Genomic DNA, 20,100 nt, shown 5'->3' with positions numbered 1-20,100 from the left:
TCATGCGATTATATCATTTTCTTAATTTCAGAACTGATCAATAAATTTGGTATATTTAAAAAGTAAAAAAAGTAAATATTCAAAAAAGCTGTGCTAGTTCAGCATAACCATTTTTTATTAATGCACAAAATTGTTCAATATATGATATAAATTATATAATAAGTTTATCTTCATATCTTAAAAATATATATTAAATATTGCAAGTAGTATTGCTCAAACTTTGATGATAGGTATCTATATAAAAGTAAGAAATTTCAAATTTCATTCCTAGCTATATTATATCTAAGAATTTTAATTTCTTATTAGTAATGATGATAATAATTATTTTACGTTTTAATAAAACTAGTTTAGATTATATTAGATTTTCTCTATCTATCTATTTTCTCTATCTATAATTATCTTCCTTTTAATATATTTTATATTTATTTTTGCGTTAAAGAAAAAAAACATCTTTAGTTAGTTTTTTTAACTTATTTTGCAAGTAATTTGAATTTAAATTTAAGATATCTTAAAAGAAATTAATTAAAAATTTTTTTAACATTAAGATAATATTGTTGATTTATTTTAATAATTTTATGGAGATATGATATTTCATGTTAGTATGCATAAAGTCATTAAATATTTTTAATTTATTCAAAATATCTTTAAATAATTAAATAACACTTTAATTTATATTTATTTTTATTAACATTTTATAATAAAAAAATTTTAAATTACTTTTACAAAAGAAAAATTTAATTTTAATGTGATGTAATTAGTGATCATACGATAAGTAATTGATTGTCGATATAATAATACAAATATTGAATGTCAAAGACAACTGCGTATAAAAATCATGAAATTAGGAAGTTGCAACATTGCGTTCGATAAAATAGGTTGATTATTCAGTATTTAAAAATCATTCAGTCGAATGATAGCAATAAAATTACAATGACAAGTTAAAAACGAGAAAAAGTTTGCAGTACGTGTAAATATATCATCTTTACAATCAATTTCAATACATGATTTATCATTATCAGTCAATGTACGAATATATCAAAATCGCAATAATATTATTGCGATTTGTTTTTGCAAAAATAAAAAAATAGCACATGTGTTATTTTTCATTAATCATTATCGATTACTATATTAACTTATTATCAATTTTTTTCAGTATCTTTGGAAAAAATCACTTAATTTTTTAAAAACTTTTTGCCAATTGTTATTAGTTGTAGCATATTAGATATCCAATATCTAATAATCTAAAATCTATAGAATATGTAATCTTTTCTTTATATAGTGTTACCAAAAGAATATAATCGTCGAATAATGTAAAGCGAAATCTTACGAAATTGGAAAATCCGCATGGACATTATTGCATTCGATAACAACTTTGTGAAAGACGAGAATTTCTTAATAAAAGCAACTGACTTTTTTATAATAAAATTGCAAATGTCGTTAATCACCAATTATCCCAATATTAAGAAACAAGATAAGCAAAGTACTGTACGTTTTATTATCTCGATCAATCATATTAGTAAATCCGTCACAGAAACATGTGTAATAAAGAACATGTGTAACAAAGAAAAAATTGTAGCTTTATTAAAGAAATTGTCGAAAAAGATATGTCGCAGACTCATATGTAGCAGAATAAACTCATGTGAATTAACTTGTATCAGAATTCTAAATTAAAACTTATGTTGATGATGTTGACAAAATAACATTGGAAATCTCGATGAATTTAGATTAAAATATCAAAAAAAGTAATAATAAAAGTAATAATTTTATGAAATTTCAAGTAAATGCATATTAGAATTGATCTAATCATTTGAAGCAGATGTAATATACTAGATAGTAAAGAGAGAATTGCTGAAATATCTTTTCTAAATCGTATCCTAATTTCATCAATTTATAAAGTACAGATCCAGAAATATAAATGTAAATATATAACAATTTTAAACGTCAAATTACAATTTTCAATATTAATTTATGTACAAATTAGTATCAAATAGAAAATGACATAAAATGATAGATTTTAAGAAACCGGTACAGTTTCAGCAATTCTCTTCTGTAAACAATTGCTAACTTATACTTGACAAAAATAAACTTACACGCGGAAATCCGTAATTGCGTATTGACAGATTGTTAAAAAATAAATGTTTACTTTACAACAAGTATAAATTGCGGAAAATAACGTGAAGCATTTCAATAAATCGTTACGCTATATCGCGTAATGTATCGTATTAATGCATTCAAGCTCCAGAGAGAATTTTGCTAAATGAGTTTTATTAAATTGTATTTTCGTAAGGAGTCGTATCACTTCACGCGCGCACTATGCACGATCGCAAAACACGTAAGCTCGACTATAAAAGCGCGCACGTCGAACAACGAGCAGGACGGCGCAATTAATGGCGTGGGCCGTGGTCGATCGTGCAATTAACTTTAACGAACGGGCGGCCTTGCGATTAAACTTAATTAGTATCGCAGTAATAACTCGTTAATAATCAGAACCGTGTACAGAGTCGTGGCTCTGTATGTGCACAAACGTGCACGTGTACGAGGGCGCATCGTCGTTCTCCAAGCATATAAGTATCTTTTGTGAACACGTGTGTATATGTGCGAACGGTGTATTCCCGCGTGATTGTCTGTGTGTTGAAAATACGCGATTGTGTGGGTGGATTTTATATTTGCTGTGACGGCGGTGTTGACAAAGAGGAGAACGACGACGATGAAAAAAACGAAATGTCGATTAGAAACGACTCTTACGTCGAATCAAAAAGCATCAATGAGTACAAGTGCACATTTAATGCAAACGAGAAGAAAAATTAAAGAATAAATAGAAGTTAAAACAGAAGCAGAAGCACTTAATTTTTAGTTATATACATTTTCCTTCGATTTGTCGCGCAGGAATTGTGTGGAATTAATATATTTGTGATTACCTCTACTTTGATATCTTTGGTATCTGATGTCTGTGGTATTTTTCTGTGGTATCTGGTATCTAATTGCACTAGGAGTTGAAAATAATAATGAAAGGAGAATCCCTTTGTCCAGACGTAAATGGCTTGTGGAAATTGACGGAGCAAAAGATAGGAATCCAGATGAATTGTGCGTAACAGAGAAACGGCATCAACTGACAAACAACCAACTGACAAGTAGAGCGGACTGTCAATGAGGCACTGCGTTCCTTTTCATTTTCTTCCTTAATGCGCGTCTCGCTCAGCACCACTAGTTCCGAAGCTTATCTCTTTCTCTCATGCGCAGCGACACTCGCCTCATCCTCTCGGAGGCGCGACATACGAACCGCAAAGCCGCGCGCGATACTACGCGTGTGAAGATCAATGAATCCCTTTAATATGCGCGAACGTCGCTCCTTCGCGTGGCACGTAGAACGAGAATTTTTCCGGAACGGTCCAGTCGAAAACGTAAAGTAACGTAGTTAAAAACGTGCACACTACCGTCCTTTTTTTCGGCTGATGAATGTCACAAGAAAGGCGGATTGTAAAGCACGAACCTGATTGCAGGGCGGCCCGGCGAATTATGGCTCTCTTTACGCTTTCGGCGGCTGCTCCGTTCCCTCTACTGCTCATGCCCACCTCCTCGTCACCCCCGTGTACTCACTTCTGGCTCTCATATGATCCCCACTCGTAGACGAATCCATCCCCACCAACTGGAATTCCTACCATTAGGTCTGTAGCTGATATCCCCCCCACCAAATACGAGAATGAGGGAGAGGTGGATAGAACGTCGGTACCTTGGGGATGTGATGGCTGAGATGACGCGCAAGCATACTTTACGTCTTCCGGTTGTGAGATTTTAGCGCAAGAATGATTTTTCGAGCAAGCGTTTGTGCGCCATGGAAATCGACACAATTTGGTGACACAAGATGTTTCTATTTTGCCATCAAATTTTTTTCCAATATATCATGTTCTCCAATAATTACCTCCACTGCTAAGAAACATGATACATTGAATAGTTTTTGGAAAAAAGATTGCACAAATTCTAATTTATTATTAGATCATTTATTATTAGAATTAATAACATTGATGTTTGATTTCTATTAACGTAAATTAATAAGAAAATGCTTTGAAGGAATAGAAAACTTAATTAAGCAGATATATTATCTGACGAATCAAAATGTTTTTATTTAATTACAAAGAAAAATAATAAATAAGGAAAATGGAAGTATAATTTGATAATACAAAAATGAAATAATGAAAATACTATATTATAATAATTATATTATTCTAATACTTCTCTTCATATATGTGATTAACTTAAAGTGATTCCCATTATCAGATTTAATACTGTTACTTCTATAAATGTTTAAGGGCAGCGCGAATCTATCTTTATTCTTGGAGCGACTAAAGCCTCGATCAGGAAGATGTGGATATTAAAGTACTTACTTAAATATTTCTGTACTATATTCGAGATATCGAAAATATGTAACTTATAAAGACACCTTTAATGTCACAGTTTCGGAATAGAAAGTAATCGATACTGGCAACGAGAATATTTTCTCAGAATTAGTTCTTAAGTTCTTTAAATTTGGGAATTTGAGAATTTGAAAATTTAAAAATTTGAGAATTCAATAATATTTAAACAATAATTCTACGCATTAAATAAACACGCAGACATTAAATGTTTATTAATTATCTTCAAATTTAAGACATTAAATGTTAATTAGCTACAAATATTTTTTAGCTTCAAATATTTTTTCTATATATAGTTACATCGTATTGAAATAATTCAAATACATTAAGAATACATTAGTCATTTTTCATAATAGTAATACATATCTCTTTTTACTTAATAGTTTTTGAAAGACTGAGTATTTTCCTAGTTGTTATGTATTCGTTTTATTGTAATTTTTGTTCTAAAAATATTATTTATCTTTCGTATATGCATACGCCACTAAAATATTAATAAGAATTAAAGAAACGTCAAAGTAGAAGAATTACAAAGCTTTGGTATGTCAAAATTATAAAGATAAAGATATAGATTTAGAAATAATAAAAAATAATAAAAAAATGATAGAGAAATATTAATTTATAGGAATATAGAGTATTCTCGTACTATCACTTTTTATCAATGACTGTTACGTAAATAAAAGAAAAAATGGAAGTTGTGATTAAAAAGAGGCTAATAAAAAATCAGTAGAAGTAAAATTATATTCAAAAATTTCAAAGAAACTAATTTATTTACGAAAATAACTAACAGTTTTCTCTTGTTTATTTACGTTTTTCTATATCTATTTACCATCTATTTTAAATACTTTATTTTTTTTTAGGGATGTATATGAATAAGTTTACGTACTGAGCAACAAATTTCTGAAGGTTACAATACTATTGAAATAGCAAAGTTTTCATAGGGTATAAGAGGGATACAAGATTTCCAAGATTCCAATATAATGCGTTAAAGTATTAAAAAAAGTATGTAAGAGAAGAGGAGGAGCAATAATCTGAATATTTTACAAAGCAGAATTTATATAAAATAGAATTAATAATGATTATCGAAAGATAAGAGAAAAAGAAAAGAAAGATAAAATTGAAAAAAATTAAAATTTGTTAATCTTAACAACAAGAATATATAAATAATTTATTATTTATGATTGTTGATTGAAAAAAAAAATCTTAGCTAAAATCAATATTTAATTGAAAAATTCTTCATATAAAGTTTAATTAGAAACTATTAGAAAAAAGTAATTGTGTATATATTCATGTTTTAAACTCGTATTGACCTTTGTATTGCATTAATGTTAGATTTCTTTAATACATAAATCACACTTTAATACATTAATATATTAATACATTAATCAATAAATTTTGCGTCTCATCATCTCGCGCCAAAATACGTATTTATTTAGTAGATTTACATAGAATAGATGTAAGATAATACAAAAATTATTAATTATTTAAGAAAATATTGTTTATTTTATATTAACATTTGTTATTTATGTTAGTCAGAATTTTATGAGTATGGGATTTACCTTCTTTATAGTAAATATTTTAAATAAATTTTAGTTATTAAAATAGTAAACTTCCCATGGTGTTAAGTCAGGTCAATATCCAAATTTTGGTTGAAAGAGAGAGAGAGAGAGAGAGAGAGAGAGAGAGAGAGAGAGAGAGAGAGAGAGAGAATGTGTGGTGTGTGTGTGTGTGCGTGCGTGCGTGCGTGCATCCTAACAATACAATAGAAATATCAATAGACAGAATATATAATAGATATATCAATAAAGGGTCAATAAATATGTAAGCGTGAAAAAATAAAAATTGATTGGTAAATCTATTTTTTTATATGATCGAGTAATTCTTTTAATATTAAATCTTAATTTACAACAGATTTTTCTTCATTATTTATATATATATATATATATATATATATATATATATATATATATATATATTGAAACGATGCTATAACACATTTATCTTTTCTGTTATTATATTATACTATTTTTAATTAAAACCAATTTATATTCCATATTTTTCATCTGCGGGTTTCTATTTATAACGTTTAAAAATATAATGTTGTATAAATCATACAAAATATTGTTAATCTGAAATTAGACGTTTGAAGATTGGTAATTATGCTATATTAATTTTTTTGTGTTTTTCCGTGTCTAAATACAATTATCAGTGTGTAATATCAGTGGCGTATATTAAAAATTACAGTTCTCACTGTCACTCTTAACGATTTTATGCGATCGATATCCCGCGTAGAAAACACATCCGGAGCACAATTCGCGACTGCAAGCTTACCAGGAGGTGGTGACTAACCGGGGACATTCTCAGATATCGGCGTTATCGCTGAAGGTAACGGTAAGAGATTGCAAGGGGAAAGTTGTGCGCTGTTGTACGGAAAAGTGTCGCGTTTATTTCATTTTCAACTCCTTCCATTTTATTTCCTTTTCCCTCCGGTAGATGTCGATATTTGCAATATTGCACAATTGCAATATTACAATCCCATAATTGCTTTTGCATTCCTTTTCGAGTTAGATTTACTTTTTTCATTACATACATCAGTAAGAAACAGATAGAACCTTCTTTCGTAAAAATAATAATACTTATTCTTACTTATTTAATAAAAATTAAAACTAATAATTAAAATATCTAGTTTGTTAAATTTTATATTATCATTTCTTTATTTTTTTTTAGTATTTAAATGAATCATATTTTTATAATTAATATGAATGTCTTCTTCTCCTTACATTCTATCATTTACACCAGGTAGCTGCAAAATTGTATTTGTATAATAAAATCTCATAATTCTTCTACAATTATTACATTGTTATACTAATACTAGATTACAACAAATACATTACATTTTAATTGCGCGAATGATATTTAGCTATGGACTTTATACAATATTGAAATTAAATTACATTTGAACATTGAATTTAGACATCGAAAGAAATGCAATAATAATACCATTGTTCGTCTAACGGTAGACTAATGATAGATTACAAAGACATTCATGGTATTTTTACATTGTTTTATATAAATTGCTTGTTGTGTAACGAAATAAAGATAACATTTATAATAACTAGTTTTCTAATAGACGATGTAATTAACGTAATTACATTAATATTATTCTTACTGTCTTTCGATAACTTATGTTGATACTTCAGCATATCATAATCAACGTAATCACATAATTAATGTGATCACATGAGATAACGATGAAAAAATGATTCACGCTAAAATTAATTTAATTTCGAAATTACGTTTCATTATCATTTAAAAATAATGTGTTTGTTTTAAACTTAATTATTATTAAAACGTCTGCAAATAAGCATATCTTACATTTATTTTATATTAATGTAAAATTAAAATTTAATGTAAAATTAAAATTGAATAAATACTTTACTTTCTTATAAAAATAATGATTGGGATATTAATTTATATACGATTATTTAAATACGATTTGTCTCTCTTTTATTTTGTGTATGAAATGATCAGAATGTCACGCAGTTTATAAAATGCCGTGAAAGAGAGACATGATAATGCCGCGTGAGTTTCAGAAAGAGAACTTCAGAATGAAGAAATTGACAGGTAATACGATAGCTTCAGGAAAAACAGTACCACATATCCAATACTTGCTTTATAAATAGATTTACACGAGAGATGATAATAGATATATTCATTATTATCTAAAATTGATTAATTTTTAAAATTGATTAATTCTCTCCTTAATTTCAGTTCTTCCAAGAATTATTGCATCATGTAATGAAATGTTACTTTAGCCTTATATTATTTTAACTTGACATCAATGTTATTTATTTATCATTCAATCATGTTTATTTATTTTGATTTTTTTCTAAAGCAGCGAGAGTAAAGAATTAACAGATTAATGAAAAATCATCCTGCTACGATAATAACGTTAGTCAACACTGCAACATAAATTGAATTTTATATTTGAATAATCAAGTATCGGAATATCGACAGGCATACATGACAATATGTGGATATTTTAAGAATGAAAAGCTCTAACTATCTACCGCCAATCGTGTGACGAACAATGGCATTATTATTCCATCTTTCGATATCCAAATTATCATTTAATTTCAATATACTTTTATTAAATTATTATAACAATTATTCTAGAAAGATAAAAATTGTTTCATTCCAACGAATCGTTAACGAATGAAAGTTTTCATGTCATAAAATCAGTTAGTCATGCTTATATAAAATATCGTCAAATGATTCATCTTCATGAGATAAAAGATATTTAAAGTACATACATCGCTAATGCGAAGCGCTTTACCTTAATCATTTCATATCTATGAACATCTGTCAGCGATCAAGAACAGAAGATACCATTACGAGAATACCAGTATCGCAAAATATGGCTCCAACACAGCTTTTCCAGCTGAGAATCACCTGTGTGAGCTTTAAGTTCCAAACTGTCATCTTTCGGAGCCTCAGCCACGTGTCCCGTGTCTGTCTCCGATTATCCAGCGTCGCGGTGTGAAGCCTCGGCTGCGCCAGCGCACGCGATCGATACCCCAGACCGCCGGGGTTTTCGTCTGTCGCGTGACGTCATAGTGTGCGAACCGAGCCAAGACGATAGGGGCCGTAGTCTACCGAGGGTGATCGAGGTGGTGCGAGCCGCGTTAAGAGCAAGCCGTCGTTTCGACGTAGTGATCGGCTACGTCGACCCCGAACGTTTCGCGTGAAAATTCTTCCGACTGCTCGTGAATCGCGTTCGTGACCGGTGAAAAACCCTCCCTCCCGCGAGAGTCTCATTTAAGTTCTGTTTCGCGAACGTCAAGGCGACATCCGCGCGCGAAAGTGACAGCTCCGAATGGTGTGCTCCAATCTCTCTCCGGAGAACATCGTGGGACATTGCAGTTGTAGAAAAGAGTCCTGTAAGTTTCGAAAATGTTGTAGGCAAGATAAAATTGTCTAGAACACACTATTAAAAGTGTCAATAAGAAAGAGAGACGCGCGAGATCGTTACGGTCCTTGAGCAATCATCACCATCGTCGAGTCGGTCCAGATTCTCGTGACGTGAAAAGCGTCCACGTCACTGACGTAGCGCGAGAAATAGTCGTGTCGTGACAGCGCTTGTCTGACCATTTGCCGGCGCTTTTCACTGGCGCGTTACGCGATGATTTCCCCGATTGCACGCAGTGAAGAGTGGACGGAAGTAGCGCGCCGCGCTTGTCTGATCACAGGCGAGCTGCAACCCCTTCTTCGGGTCGCGGCGCAGCTGAGCTCGACCGGGCGCGACCCACAGCCCTACATTCGCGGCGTGACCTAACTTCAACTCACCCCACCTTAGGCGAGCTTCGTCACCACCCTCTCGATTCCGTGAACTGTGACAGGATCTTACGCATCGGATTTCTCCTCTCGTTAACCATGTATACTCTTGCACAAATTAATTAATAGCATATTCAATAACCTATTTTATTTTATCTTTCTTCGATGATCTTGTATTTTAAAAATAATCTTATTTTATTAGCACAAAAGAGAAGTTTTTAATTTTTGAAAACATTGGTTAATTATTTGTTGTTACTTATAAGTATTTAAAGTTTTTAAATCTTTCTCGGATTTAATTTGAATTAAAAAATTATATAAATAATTAGATATTAATTTTTGTACTTATAATTTTGTACTTATAATTAAATATTTAAGAAAATAGAAAATAGAAAATACAGTTAAATTTATCGACAAACAATTGGGAAAATTATTAGCATTGTATATTCGGCGAATTACCGATTTGACCTTGGCAAAGAGAAATCAATCATTCACGTATAATGACAGTCTAGGGACAACGCCTTCCGATGATAGTGCCATTAATTAACGAACAAACGATTTGACGGCGCTAGTTTGACCTCGTTATCGTAACGACCGTCATGATGATAATGTCGCGTCACTGAATACGAGGACTTTATGAGACCGTCTACTTTAATATTCGCTCGAGAAACCATCGTTGTTCTGGAGGATACACCTCTGTATATTGTACTTCCGTACTTAGAAGCTCAGCAAAGTGTTATGTCTTCAATCAACAGCAATTTTTCTCCATTTTAAGAGCTTTTCGTAAAATTATATTATTATTTTACATCTCTTGGATAACAAATACATCGATATTTTAGACGAAACATACAATTCCGTAAAAAAAGAAGAAAGTGCTTTTTCTGCACAATTAGGTGCATTAACGAGATAATAAACGTAATGCTTATTATAAATTATTTTTTTGCTCGTTATAAATTATGGAATAAATTCAAAGCGCTGTGAGTGATATGTTTGTTCTTGCTATTCTGACAATATCACGTCAATCGTATCGCGAGGTAAATAGAGTTTTGTGAGTAAACAGACTAGGTTATAGAAAAGGAAATTATCATAAACTTCGAAGACTATCGGACAATCAGTATATAGCGGCGCGGTATAATGAAAAGAGCACGTGTCATGAAATATTGTTCGTTTTGGTAAAATTGAATTATCTGCCGCGCCGTGCGTGTTGTTTAACAATAAGATTAAAATGACGATAAGTGAGGATTACGAAGAGCCACGATATTATACAGTATTTTTCGTGTACAAATATTGGGAAACGACAAATCGCCGTGACATATAGAATCCAGTATATTACCGATTGTTACTGATAATGTGGCATGTGCCATTAATCGGGAACAATTGAGGAAACACCCTATCTGTGCATTAAAGTATTATTCATGTGATGCAGTTCTATTTAAATAATTGAATAATTTGTAGCTAAATTAATGGAATACCATCAATTTTCTGCTTGTTTAACCAACAATGACAAAATGAAACTGAATAATTTCTGTTAATTAAAACCACGAGTAATAAATAATTCCTATCTCAGTAAAATTGTATAATCAGGCATAGGATAGTATTTAAATATGTAGTGATTATAACAATTATAAAATAAAATTTGCGATACAACAGGAATAAAGAATTAACTAGGCTATAGTATTATAATAACTTTCAATGATGTATTATTATGTGAAAATTATATTTTATTCGCAGTATGAATTTATTTAATATATTGCATTTATATTCTAAATAAAATTTCCTTAAGTAAAAGAAGAAAATATATTATTTTTATCATTTATTATCGCTGAAGTGTTACCAAACTTTTCGTGTTTTTTTTTAAGCTGTCTTAATTATTTATTCAGAAATGTCTTGGAGTTTTCGAAAAATTAATTTTAATTTTTGAATAAATATAAAAAAAATAGTTGTTTCAATAATTTGGTATACGTGATACTCACTTACATATGCATGTAACTAAATACATCTTAACTAAATACATCATAAAAGTTAGTCGATAACTGAGATCTCTGTATCATATCGTAGGAGAAGAGTCTCGATATCTGATCAGTAGAGAGTTTCCTATATAATGATTTTCTGCTTACACATTCAATTTTACAAATCTCGTTCTTGTTTGACAAATCACACAGCGATTTGATAAAATATTAATATCATCTGAAGAGTTATATTGCATTCAAACTAATTAAAATTTTGCTTTTATCGTCAGTTTGCAGGCCATAATTCTGTCAACTCTACTTTACATCCTACCTCTCTAAAATCAACTACTCTGCATCAGGGGTGTTTCACGTGATATTTACAAGACTAAAAGTGGGCATACGCGCACATAAAACGCAAATCGCAATCGGGAACAAGGAAAAGCTCGAAGTCAGAAAAGAGCAGTGAATACGGAAGGGACGGCTCGTAAGAACTCCAGGCGGAATAGCCTTTGACTGTGATGTGGTGGAGCCCCCCGGGGGGCTGCGGGGGCAGGAGGTCAGAGGTAGATCGGTCGTGAGGACAACAAGCACGGCTCGGCTGTCCCGTGGCGAAATCGCCGGCAGGGCGGAGGAGGAGGTAGGATGGTGTGACCTCCGGCGTCATCCCGCCCGACGCGGAGTTGGTGCTGGAGGTGGCGGAGGTGGTGGTGGAGTCGAGCAGCTACTGCCCGACTCAGAGGAGGAGGAGCCGACGGCGATGTCGAGGCAGCTTCGAGGCGAACGGGACCACGTGAGCCGCGACTACCAAGAGGGCTACCTTAGTGACTTTCGGGATCTGCCCGATCTCAGGGATTTCAGGGACTTCCATCGAGATCTCGGAGACGAGAGAGACGGTCAAGGACTTAGAGAGAGACCCGTGGCTGGCAGGACCTATCGGGACGATTATCCGGAGGACTACGATCATCGTCCTACCGCACCATCCACCTCAGCGAGTCTTATCAACAATCCGGTGAGTCGCAGCTTTTTTCCATGGGGGATTGATTATTCATCGAATAAAATATAATTAGTACAATCGAATTAAAATAGACACTATTTTAATGGGTGCATGATTTTATCTATAACAAGACATTCTTATATATACATGTGAGATATCTAATGTATAGCTTTGAAAGATGCATTACATTAACAATGAATTATATAAATTTCTTATTAAATAAAAAAAAATATATATCAAGATAAAATGAAAATTTGTTGGATTTTAATGTCTTAATAATATAATTAAAATATCCTTACTATATATTTTCGTAATCATCTCTTTTGACATACAATTTTAATATTTTAATATTTTGACATACAATCGTCTCTTTTAATATACAATTTTAATATAATTAATACTATTGTTCAGTTATGATTAAACTTATATAATTTGCAAAAATTTGGTAAATATTTTTGCATTTAATTAAACAAAGATAAAAGAAATAATTTACACAAAATAAGCATTGTAAGTTCAAAATAATTATATCTTTAAAATGCTCCTTGTCATTTGCAAAATGGAATATTTGCGCAGCATAACGGTTGTCTCCATTCTTTCTCGAAGGCATTATATCCTGCAACTGCGCCGTTGTGCAAGGAAAGCGCGGTCGTTTCTATTAAAAACTTGTTCCCGCGAGCCCGTTTAAAACTCAAACAGCTATTTGTACTAACGTTACTCTTCCCTTTCGCTCGCATTGCTATGAACGAGAAATAGTTGCAAACTTGAACCATCAACAGGAGTTTCAAATCCCTTCAAAATGTATATCATAGACAGTTTCTGCCCTGTATTGGTTTCTCTGCACGATAATGTGCTTAACTTGCATCTCTCTCTCTCTCTCTCTCTCTCTCTCTCTCTCTCTCTCTCTCTCTCTCTCTCCTTTTTTCCCCCTTTTCTTTTTTTCTTCAATTGTAATATTATCTTCGAAAGGCTAAACAATATGAATATTGAATACCAGACATGGGATATCGTGCTACTTAGATATGATAATGCTAATAAATTTCTCTAGTAGCGGTAATAGTATTTTATTGGCGAAATATTGATTAAACATGGATTAATCAGCATGCATTAGGAATATTTTAGATTATTGTTGTTTAATATAAAAATCCAGTTTGGAATTGGTAGAGAATTTGCACGAGTAAGATAGGATCATGAGATGAGAATGAAGTTTGACAATAATAAAATTACAATTAACAAATAGCAGAGAATATATTATATTACAAGACAAATTATGATAGAAATGAACTCCGAGTATTAGACTTAAGATGATTATAATAATTAACGAGAATAATTTGAGGATTTTAGAAATACAACAACAGGAGCGACTACTGATATCTTGTACAAGCTAAAGTTTTACAACATTTGATTCGATAGTTATGCAACAGACGGAATAGGTATCGATTGACTACAACTTTCGATTTATTACAATCTAATTAGTATGATTGATCAATCAAGATTAACTGTGACCAATCGCAATGTGATCAAAAAGGACGCTCTCAACGGATATATCTTGGAGCGAAATCGACTCATCGATCACTAAGTTTCGCAACAAATACATCGGAATGCAATAAGTTAGCTCGCGGTAGCAGTTATACGGATCATGCCAATAGTATTAACTTGAGAGAGAGAGAGAGAGAGAGAGAGAGAGAGAGAGAGAGAGAGTTTAATGTAAACAAGAATCACAAGAACATATTACAAGCAATTGTATTTGAATAATTATAATTATACAACATAAAAACGAAAATGGAAACGTAATGTGTAAATTTATAATAAAAACACATAAATGACTTGATTATGATCCCAATGACCCCGTAAGAAAAAGATTTAGAAATACAGTCATCAGACGGAATATCACAGCAATTTGCTGATGGATTTCGTAAAAATTATGAGAGCGTGGCGATAATAAATTATAAACGTGAACTCTAATTTGACCCAAAATTCGCAGAAACAGTCCATCCGACGAATTGTAACGGAAATAACGATTTTAAAAAGATTCTCTCCATCAATCTCTTATTCATTATCGGTATTGCTTATCAATTTACATTTTCGAATTGACTATTATGCGTTTTTACAAATCGCAATTTGGCTACGCAATATCCTGCTTCCAGCAGGGAATTTGAATCGTTGGTAACGTCCTGTTGCAATCTACTTATTTTTCTTGGAGATTCTTTAATCTGCAAAATGCAATTCGATTTTCTTTAGATTAATTTTTAAAATTTTGTCTTCTTTCAATTCTAGACCGAGCCTTGATCAGGTTCATGAATTTCATGATTCATGTGGAACGATGTCTTCCTTTATTTTCGTCTGCCTTTAGTTTCGTATTCTGTAACTCCAAGGGGTTCCAACCTTTAAGAATCTGTAATAAATAGTTGGTTAGACACAATGTGTTCGAATCAAAGAGTGAATATAAAGAATTGCATAATGCGATTGCATAATTCTTTAAAATCTGGTAGTTTCCTTGACAGTAGCAAAAGATAATAAGTTCTTTTATTCATTTTTTTCATTGGTTGAGTAAAATTGTTTTCATACACGTCTAAACAAATTGCTAATAAGCGAAAAATACATTAACAAGATATTAGAAAAGGCAATAGAGTAGTAGTTAGACCGTTCTTTTTTATATTATTCCATATCGAAAGGATATTTTGTATTATTCTATATTACTAGACTCCCGCAGTTAGATCTTCCGATCTTTGTAATATACAACTTCATAGATTACCTTTATAGCATAAATGACTTGAAAAAAATGTTAAAATAGAAATTGTGAAAACAAGTTATTTATGTATTTTTACTTTCATACATTAAAATATTATTTTTAAATTTGTTAAAAAAAAATTAAAATTAATTGCATTAATGTATTCATTGTTATTGAAATTTCGTGCATATATTTATGAATATGTTTATTTTATGTTTAAATAATGATTTTTTAATATAGATATTTTTTTGACGGAAATTATATTAACTCACAAATTATTGAAAATTTGCGAAATTTATTAGTTGATTGTTAGTTTAAAACTTTCCGGCATTCTTACTGATAAACAAGTTGCCGTAATAATTTTTTTATAATGTATGCACATAGTATTGTATATTATGCTTCGTTCGGATATGCCCTCGTATCTTATATTAAAATTCTATGTCTAACTTTATGGAGATTTCACTGCAACTGTGTTTTCTTATTGAGCAATAAATTCAAATTAACGTAACCATCGATTGATTAATATCATCGTTACAATCTGTAGTAACTATTTATGGCGGACTACGTTATATCGCTATCACGTGCGAGTGCATATTAAACCTGGAATTCCATATAATCGTGCCATGATTCGCTTCATCGCAAAGAAACACGTGCTCATTGATATTACTATCGCAAACTTTTATGTTCGTGTTACAATCGAGATTGCTTTATGTTTCGGACAATCATATCTAAGGCACTCTATTCTTAGATAATGTTCTTGAAGTACATTGATTTTATTCTTTAAAGTACAATCTGTATTTTATATTTATTTTTATTTTACCAAATATACTAACAACAATTAAAATAAAGTTATCTTTGATGTCTTTAAATTATTATAATAATATATAAAATATAAGAAAAGAGATTTTGTTATAAATTATAATATCAATAAACAAAAATTATTAATATTATTACAAAATGACAGAAAACATGATTACACAATTCATTTATTGTTTTGGACAAATGGGATTTCTATCACATAGAAAAGTATTATTTTCAAGGTAAGAAACAAACATTATTTATATGTAAAAAGTTACCATTATCTTTGAATAATTTATATAAAGTTAAACTAAACCCAGTTATGACTTCGATAAATATAACGTAGGATATCTTGAAGAAATATTATTCTTTGTAGCTGCCATTTTACTGTTCAATAGTTGGTGAACCACTTAGTTGTAAACAATCTTGTTTGCGCAGAGCTAGCTTCTGTACGAAGTTTCTCTCAAACTCGAAAGGAGGTCAAGCGTGTTACAGGACGAAACTGTACAGCATAAGGTGAGGGTGCGAAACTCCGTGCGCGTATATCAAGAATAAGGGATCGACCTCTTTGATCATAGTGCTCCCTTTAGGCCCGCTCTTTGATATCCTAGATAATCTGTGCCGGTACTCTTCATTTAACGCTCTTACATCTTTCACGGCGGAGCGTCTTCGATGTCACATTCGAGGTGTTCTCTCATTTGTAACTGCATTCAGCGCGGCGTTCCTTCCTCGCTGTTCGCTTCTCGAGGGTCAGACTCGCTAATAAGAGGAATGGGGAACATTGCATAGTCGGAGGGCGAGATGGCGGGGATGACAAGATGGAAAATGGAATCTGCCTTCTCGGAGGACGCTTTTTCATCGAGCAAGTATGACGCACGACTTGCAAAACTGGGCCATTCTATCCCTTACAACGATTCCGATGTATTAGTTTACTCAGATATAATGTAATATAAGTCTTAAGTGTTATTTGTATTTTTATCAATATATAGATATGATAAATGGCCTTTCGATTATCAATAAATCTCAAAAGAAATTACGGTATAATATAATCACACACTGCAGTTTTATTTCTTGCTTAAGAAATATATGCTATATGGATGTATGCTATGGACTTTAGGTCAAGTCCATACACAAAATTCTGCTTGAGCAACGGTGCCTCGTTACAAGATTGACTAATTTCTTCACGTCTTACGAGATGAGACGCTAAATCTAATATTCGCAATTACATTGATATATATCTTCGCATAATCGTATTATTGCACGCCTATTCACACGAATAATTTGACCATCGCGAAAACTTATTTCACCTCGTCCACTTTGTCGAAGTCAGATCAAGAATGTAGGACAATTTAATTTCTCTCACACTCTCTAATCTTGATGCGTTTTTGCTCAATTTCGAATGTGCGTTACCTTCGAAAGTAGAGTAAAGAAATTAATGTACTCGAGACCAACTAAAGATGAAACGCAGATTAAATTCTTTTCTCGAATTTTAATTGTTAACAGATGACACATATTACTTATTATTTTCATTATATTTTATTATTTTTTATGTCAGTTAGTTCTATATATAAAAAATTATAACGTACGATGCTTTTAGCTATTATATATAAAGAGTTTTCATGTTTATAGTCAAGATATCCTTCATGCAGTCTATTAATAACATCTCGTACAGAAAATTCTGTCGATAGAAGATAGCTAGAGTTCTTCTCGATCATGTTATTGAGATGTTACGCTACATCAGTTTGTCGACTTGTCGAATTGCAGTTACGCTTCCTGCTCCTGATCATTCGTATCGGATTCGAGGAATCGTTCCTTTAATCGATATCGTTAGGTAACAGCGGGCGTGTTTGCAGCATCCATTACACGCGCATTTATCATTATACCGTTCACTCACATCGATTTCGCATTCAATAATCTTACGCATCGTAATCGTCTGTAATTATGCAAATACCTACCACTACGCATTACGATCGCAACTATGTAGTTGCTACGTATGATACAATAATCAAGAGTGAATTCAAACGGAACCGCAAGCATAGGTCATGTGTAATAAACAACTAATCAGTTACAGTTTGTAGTCGGATCAATCGATAATTCTTTTCAATTACTCATATTTAACAAATGAAAATTGATAAGCGCATTATTCAAGAGTGAAAATCGCATGGACGAGAGAGAGAACGGCACGTAACGTAGTTGGAAAATTGTGTCGCTGAAGATGTAACTGTGCCATATGTATGTTCCAAAATTCTTGATATATTACAAATGTATGTATATGTGTTTGTGTATGTGTATGCCAGTATGTGTCTATGCGTCATATGTGCTGCACTGCAGCGAATGGAAATCGAATCGATGACTCTTCTACCTAATACTGTTCCTTCGAAAAACATATGAAGTTAGTATTATGTTAAGCTTTCTGAATCCATCTGCAGATAATTGAAACCTAAAAGCATTTTAATATTAATATTACAAAAAGATCATTAGATCTAATCATTAGAAACATTATATCTAGATCTTATATCTAGATCAGAGAGGAAAAAGAACTTATCTATAAGTCATATATATTCACATATATTTGCGTTATATTGCATACATTGAGAAATTTCGATATGCAAAAATTAAAATAATATCTAAAAAAAAGATAATATTATTATAAATTATTACAGGTTATAACAAAATCAGCAATACATACACTTGTATATACACTTTAATTTTTGCGAGAAATTTTAGATACACTCACAAACTTAGTTATACCTGCAAATAGTTAAAATTAGATATGCATTTATCTAAACGGAGATAGAAATTTATTCTATACTAGATTATATAATTTGACCGTAAGACATAAACTGGATTGAGTAGCGGACGACGAGGAAGTCTGCAGTGGAAAATTTTGATTGACGTAAGATTGCGTTAGTATTAACGTCTAATTGCCGCAATGCGCGCACGTGTAATTCGAAAGTAGAGCGTCGTTACTGCTACCGCACGCAATTAATATTAATCTTTTGATCTGCATGCGAAAAGGCGAATTATTACTCCCGCAATAATTTCATTGCTTCAAAACATGTACGTATTGCGCGCTGAAGATTTAAAAAAATTGGACCACTTATATTTGTTCCTCTGGCAGAAATAGTCCAATCGATCATTTACTTTTGTAAATTTATGATAATACATGTGGTTATAGTAAAGTAAAACTTATTTTTTTATATTACTATAATACATAAATAAAAGCGAACATAAGTATTACGTACTGCGTAACATATTTGATAATAGTTTTCTTCAGTATATTATATGTAAATTTAAAAAACAAGTATTCTTTATAAAATAATAATATAATGAGTTTATTATAAAAATGAGTCATTCGCAAAAGATAATATGTGATGTATCATTATGCTAATGATAATCTTAATATAATGCTAATGATAATTATTTATTCACACAAGTTTGATGTGAATAATAATTCAAAATCATTATGTATTTATAAAAAAGTACTTATAAAAAACATTTAGTTACTTATAATAAATAGCTTATAATTAAACAAAATAACTTATAATAAACATTTTTATAGGAAAATTATATTTAAAGATTTTAAAATATTGGAAATATATGAACATGATAAATGATAAAAAGATATCCATTTGTATAAAAAATATCGTCAACGAGTGTTAATCGATGAAGAAGTAGATGAAAGGTCGTGGGTAAAGGCAGCCTTCCACCGACTGGCGAAGACTTCTTCAGGGTAGTAGGTATCTGTGGCAGGTCTGCGGACCCGGTTCCAACGAATATAGGTCAGTATACAAACTGACAAAAGCAAAAAAGCAAAATTTTGCCTGTGAGCGCGTCTCCATCCTTCTGTATCGCATCTACTTCAGGACTGCTAAACGGCCAAACGGGTTTGCA

The 20,100-nt window shown here is 31.5% G+C and overlaps 2 protein-coding genes and 1 long non-coding RNA gene across 9 annotated transcripts in view; 2 read left to right on the top strand and 1 right to left on the bottom strand.

Annotated features, from left to right (window-relative positions):
* The window catches only part of LOC105422857 (protein abrupt), a 96,186-nt gene extending 92,545 nt beyond the window's left edge, over positions 1 to 3,641 (bottom strand). For both annotated transcript variants that reach the window (XM_089082469.1, XM_089082470.1), the window contains exon 1: positions 3,491 to 3,641. The gene's annotated coding sequence lies outside the window, so the exon portion shown is untranslated. The remainder of the gene's footprint in view (positions 1 to 3,490) is intronic.
* A 5,439-nt stretch (positions 3,642 to 9,080) lies between these two features.
* Ca-beta (Calcium channel protein beta subunit) overlaps positions 9,081 to 20,100 on the top strand; it is an 89,625-nt gene continuing 78,605 nt past the window's right edge. For 2 of the 6 annotated variants that reach the window (XM_089082477.1, XM_089082476.1), the window contains exon 1: positions 12,553 to 12,695. Coding sequence is in view for 4 of the 6 variants with exons in the window: in XM_089082473.1 (XP_088938599.1) it covers positions 12,444 to 12,695 (252 nt within the window). In the remaining 2 variants the exon portion in view is untranslated. Of the gene's footprint in view, positions 9,347 to 11,976; positions 12,696 to 20,100 lie in introns of those variants that run through there. The other 4 variants (XM_089082473.1, XM_089082472.1, XM_089082475.1 and 1 more) reach the window with 4 other exon arrangements.
* On the top strand, positions 12,703 to 19,394 carry LOC148935135 (uncharacterized). The gene is made up of 2 exons (XR_016140647.1): positions 12,703 to 16,722; positions 16,818 to 19,394. It is a non-coding gene; the product is annotated as an uncharacterized LOC148935135 (long non-coding RNA).

This window comes from Pogonomyrmex barbatus, unplaced genomic scaffold (assembly GCF_055798465.1).
Source record: "Pogonomyrmex barbatus isolate J1 unplaced genomic scaffold, ASM5579846v1 scaffold6, whole genome shotgun sequence".
Lineage (NCBI taxonomy): Eukaryota > Metazoa > Arthropoda > Insecta > Hymenoptera > Formicidae > Pogonomyrmex > Pogonomyrmex barbatus.
Note: the sequence above shows the minus strand (reverse complement) of the source record. Positions and strands in the feature narration are given on the sequence as shown.